Genomic DNA, 4,820 nt, shown 5'->3' on the forward strand with positions numbered 1-4,820 from the left:
TGTCTTCAGCGGCTCAGATGTCGGGAGTAAATGACGACTGCTATGTTCATTATTACATCCAACAACAGAACAACTCAATCGCTTAGGAGTCATTCTTGTCTACATCTGCTCCGGCGGTGAAAATGGCGGACTGATGATAGCTCACTCAGAGCGGAGCTAAGGTAAGACACCAGTCCAGTCTGTGCTGAAACGCTACTGTCAATCAAACTATCGTGGGAGGGGCCTGTCTTTGTGACGTCACACAGACAGGCATCTGAGATCGGCTTGATTTGAGAAAGGGGTAAACTTTTAAACAGATTTAAAAAAAAAAAAACACTGGGTGGATGTTTATCATTATAGGGTGGTTGTGTACACACACTGCCAACATACATTTCAGTTCAAACAACTTGTAAAAGTGCATGTAGCATCCTATGACCCCTTTAAAGCAAACACTTTTTGAAATAGCATAGACTGAGGCAGCATGCCCTTACAGAAGAAGAGAAGCAGCGAAGGGGTGCTCTTCTTTAATAAGCAGCTGAGAAGAGCAGCATGCCCCTTTAATGCAGGACAGCATAAGGTCAATACTCGAAATTTAGGCAACAGGTATGTTGCCCTTATCCAGATAAACGTTTGCATTAATAACCTTAGTAGCAAAATCTACATACTAAGTATTAGGGCTGTGTATCACCAGCAAAGTCACGATACGATACATATCCCGATACAGAGGCCACGATACGGTACATATCACAATATGGGACTGCACTGAATTTCACCTCAAAAGAATTTAGTAAAACAGCTGTTTATTAAACACTGCATACCATAGGACCATTGCTAACTATTGGCAGAACAGGCACTTTACCTCTGCATTATGAAGGGCCACTATAACTGTACCACAGTACAATAGCCTATAGGTAATGGCATATGTTTCATGTTTACATTGTGCACTCCCCACCCTACAATATTCTGATTGTTTGCATCTTGTTTTTAAGCCCATATATAATAATTTACTCACTCTAATAAATTTATATTGTAATGTACTCATTCTAATATATTAAAAGTAGTAAAAATAATAATAATAGTTATAGTAAATGTTCAAATTAACACCCTCTAACAAGGAACAATACTTACACAACTTTCATTAATCTTAATGCTACAAATGGACTCTTATTTTAAAGTGTTGCCACTTAATTTCAACTGTCATGCTTAAAGATGCACATCTTTAAATATATACACAAAGGCTATAGCATTAAAATTATATACACAGCCCTCTACGAACACCTTGGCAATTGAATCGCCATTGGCTAGTGCATTTTTTTGTTTGCTCGCCAGACTGATATATATATATTTGTTTGTAAAATGGCAAAGTTGGCCCTGTATCGATACTTGTATCGTCAGATCCCTGTGACGATACATCGTCGTATCGATGTATCGAACACAGCACTATTAAGTATCAAGCACGTTACCAATACACTAGATAGCTTTAAGCAACAGCATATCACTGACTAAAACACAGCATGTTGGAAATAATAGTCGGATAAGTTAATGAAACAGCATTCCCAATACTAGATGAGCCTGAAGCAGCAAGCCTATTTCATATCAGACAGCCTTAAACAACAGATTTAAAACAAGGCTCGCTGTGGTAAGTTTAACTGGGTAATGTTACCAGCGTGTCAAAATACGACAGCTTTGACGATAGCATATTTGCCAACATAGCATTAGGCAATGAGAAAGAAATAAGAAAATTAGCTTAGCTTCGTGAAGACATTCAGAGATGAAAAAGGGGTGAAATGGCCAGTTGTTACGTGGATGCTTTAACGCTTCTTATCTTGCTTCTTCCAGCGGGGAAAGCAGATCTCGTGTTAAAGTGTTGTTGATGCAGTCACATTAGCACAACTTCAGCGATGAATTGCGGGCAAAGAGTCTATGTCAATTGTGAGAAGCAGTGCTCGCTCAGATCACTTGAAAGTCTATCGGCTTATCAATCAATCAACGCGGCGAGTTCGCTTTCAAGTTCACGAACTTGAAACTGGTGAGATAATCTGTGGGAAACGAACCCTTTCCTTATTATTATTTTACACAAAATTACACAAAATTCCTTATTGAACGCTTCCTATAGAGGTGGGATTCGCCGTCTGATTAGCTCCTGAGCAAAGTGATAGCTGCTGAATAATGACTGAAAGGACCTTATAAAGGGAATTATGATTGGCGTCGTATTCCTATAGGTAGACGTGGATCAGCTGAGAGTCAGCTGATGCAAGCTTGACTGACATGACCTGCCAGAACTAATGCTTCAATTGATTTTAAAAAGACCCTTTAAATCGTTAGAGCCCTGCACGGGCCTCAAATTTAGGCCCTAGCCCGGCCCGAGACGCTCAGGCCCTAGCCTAGGCCCGACAGCTTATCAGAATTACCGGCCCGAGCGCGTCTTTTTTTCCCCTTCTCCCAAAACAGTTTATACTACTGTTTCAGCTATTAAAATAGTTCAGTTTTCTATGTAATAGCAAAGTGATTATATTTCATTTCGTTTTTTTATTAAGTTAATTTAAAAAAACATTTGGAGCATTTTTTGTTCGTTAAATATACGTTTTTGTTTTTTTAAAGTAACGACCAAGCGGCCAGCGGCAGACAGTGAGCCTATGTTTGATCAATTTAACGCTAAATTTTAGCCTTCTCAAATGCTGAACATTTTGTGTGCAGGATTTAAGAAATTATCTGTGCATGTTATGGAGAAAAGCACAGTGCATGTAGGGGGTGTGGCCTCAATAGCCCTGCAGAAAGCAGTGTGCTCTGTGCATGTGATTGAGCAATGTGTAGGGTAGAAATTTAAACTGAAATTGCATTAAATCAGGTTGTTTTAACCAAGATTATGCTGCAAGATTTTTTCTCAACTACATTTAAGTCCCCAGTTCCTTCAATTTTGCAAATTTCCAGTTTATTCCCGTTAATTCCCATGGAAATTGTCCAGTCTTGAAAATTCCCGGAATTTTGCAACCCTCATTGTTACCACTTGATAAATAGAAGCAGAAGGACGACTTCTATGCACTTCCTGAAACAGCATTCATACACATCAACCTGATCACTTCATTTAGCATTTATGTAAACACTATGTTTGGATTCAACAAAAGGTGTCAATGCAAATGCTATTACGGTCTACTTCAGATAAGATGGATCAAGTGAACGTAAAGTACCTATGTTCTTCAGCAGGGAAGTGAATCTTGCTGGCTCTCACCATGTCTTAAGCAAATGGTTGTTCATTGTAAACAACACACTTTAATGTGCAGGAGCTCTAGAGTCAATCAGACTTCTGACAGTCGTGCCAGTGTAAACATGTCGCATCGCAACAGCTTCATAGGACCAAACCCTCACAAACAATGTTTACAGCAAGTTTTGTTAAGCCATGGAACTCAATCTAAGCTGGGCTGGATTGTTTGGTCTTGTCAACTAAATTACTACTGTCAATTTTATAACTATTAACAATTTTATAAATTTATTCAACCTGCTTGGTGAGATAGGCCTCAGATTATATGGACAGAACTGGAACACATGCAGCTGTGTCTGATCATTTATGCTCTGTGTGTAGGTTTAGACAAAAAGCATCTGCTGATTGTCAAGTAACCAGTTCAGGTGCAGCTACCATCCACCCAATTCAAACCTTATGAAATGTAACTTTACTTACTGTTGCTTTAAAAGCCTTTTCCAGGTTAACGTCATCTTCTTTCCAAACTCTGACGACCTACAACACAACAATCATGCCTAAATCAAGTTCTTAACATGTGAAATTGAAGCAGTCTTATGGGGAAAATCATGTCTGTCTTCTTACCCTGTCATCTGTAACGACCACATATTCCTGGGACTGCGTGTTAAACACAGCGGGGCAAGAGATTATCTGTCCCTGTTTCACTGACCAACTGCCAGTAGGCTTCTGATCAGACACCTAGTTATCAGAAAAAAACGGTTAAAAAGTAATACAAAGAGCTAACAAATATCGTACGAAATAACATGTACAGAATGTATTCATAGCATATGATGCTGTTGGAGCAGTTCCTGGGTTTACACGCTGTAGAACCACGTGCGACAGTTTCTCATTAGACAGACTGTATTTATAGCTAACTCCTTTTACCTTGTAAACGGTAATAGACCTCGAAGAGTCAGTGACGAGGACATGGTCGATATCTCCACCCTGTTCAACTCCCAGAATCCCTATATTAGAAGAATTTTGCACTGGTCCAACTCCACACAACGTGTATCCTTCATACAGCGTTGCCATGTTTCTCCGCGGCTAAGTGATTTCTTCTATCGCGAGACTCGTCCCACCGTAAAACCAGAACGAGAGAATTTCTACACAATCTTTGCAACACTGCCTCACTGTGGTTTGGAGTAAATAATGATCTTAAAGGTCACATATTGTACACCTTTCTGGAGTTTTATTTTAGGTTTTGATGGCCTTAAGAATATATATTTGCGGTATAGATCCTTTCATCGAACGCACGCGCGTTACCATGGTAACCCGTCTGGCCCTAAGTTAACTTCCGGTCTGTGTTTGTTTATCGATCAGACTCATTGTATATAATAATAATATTATTATATATTATTATAATTATATAATATTATATAGTCATTATATATGGATCAGTGGTCTCTCTAGTAATATGGCGCCGACTACAAACGCAGTTAAAGTTAAGGTGATGAGTAGACCGAAGTTGGGCTCAGCTTGTTGTGCTGTGAGATGCAACCTGACCTCTGGAACAAACGCCTTGTCAAAAATAAAAATGTTTCGGTTTCCTAAAGACCAGACGAGACGGCAAGCATGGATAACCGCTGTGCGAAGAGAGGCTTTGGCG

The 4,820-nt window shown here is 39.5% G+C and overlaps 1 protein-coding gene across 3 annotated transcripts in view; it reads right to left on the bottom strand.

Moving 5' to 3' along the window:
* Positions 1-4,287, bottom strand: part of LOC107676134 (nucleolar protein 11-like) — a 56,108-nt gene extending 51,821 nt beyond the window's left edge. For all 3 annotated transcript variants that reach the window (XM_016470656.1, XM_016470655.1, XM_016470654.1), the window contains exons 1-3: positions 4,100-4,287; positions 3,800-3,913; positions 3,656-3,712 (exon numbers count right to left, since the gene is read on the bottom strand). In XM_016470656.1, coding sequence (XP_016326142.1) covers positions 3,656-3,712; positions 3,800-3,913; positions 4,100-4,246 — 318 coding nt within the window. In that variant the 5' untranslated portion in view covers positions 4,247-4,287. The remainder of the gene's footprint in view (positions 1-3,655; positions 3,713-3,799; positions 3,914-4,099) is intronic.
* Between the last annotated feature and the right edge of the window lie 533 nt (positions 4,288-4,820).

This window comes from Sinocyclocheilus anshuiensis, unplaced genomic scaffold (assembly GCF_001515605.1).
Source record: "Sinocyclocheilus anshuiensis isolate Anshui unplaced genomic scaffold, SAMN03320099.WGS_v1.1 scaffold3553, whole genome shotgun sequence".
Lineage (NCBI taxonomy): Eukaryota > Metazoa > Chordata > Actinopteri > Cypriniformes > Cyprinidae > Sinocyclocheilus > Sinocyclocheilus anshuiensis.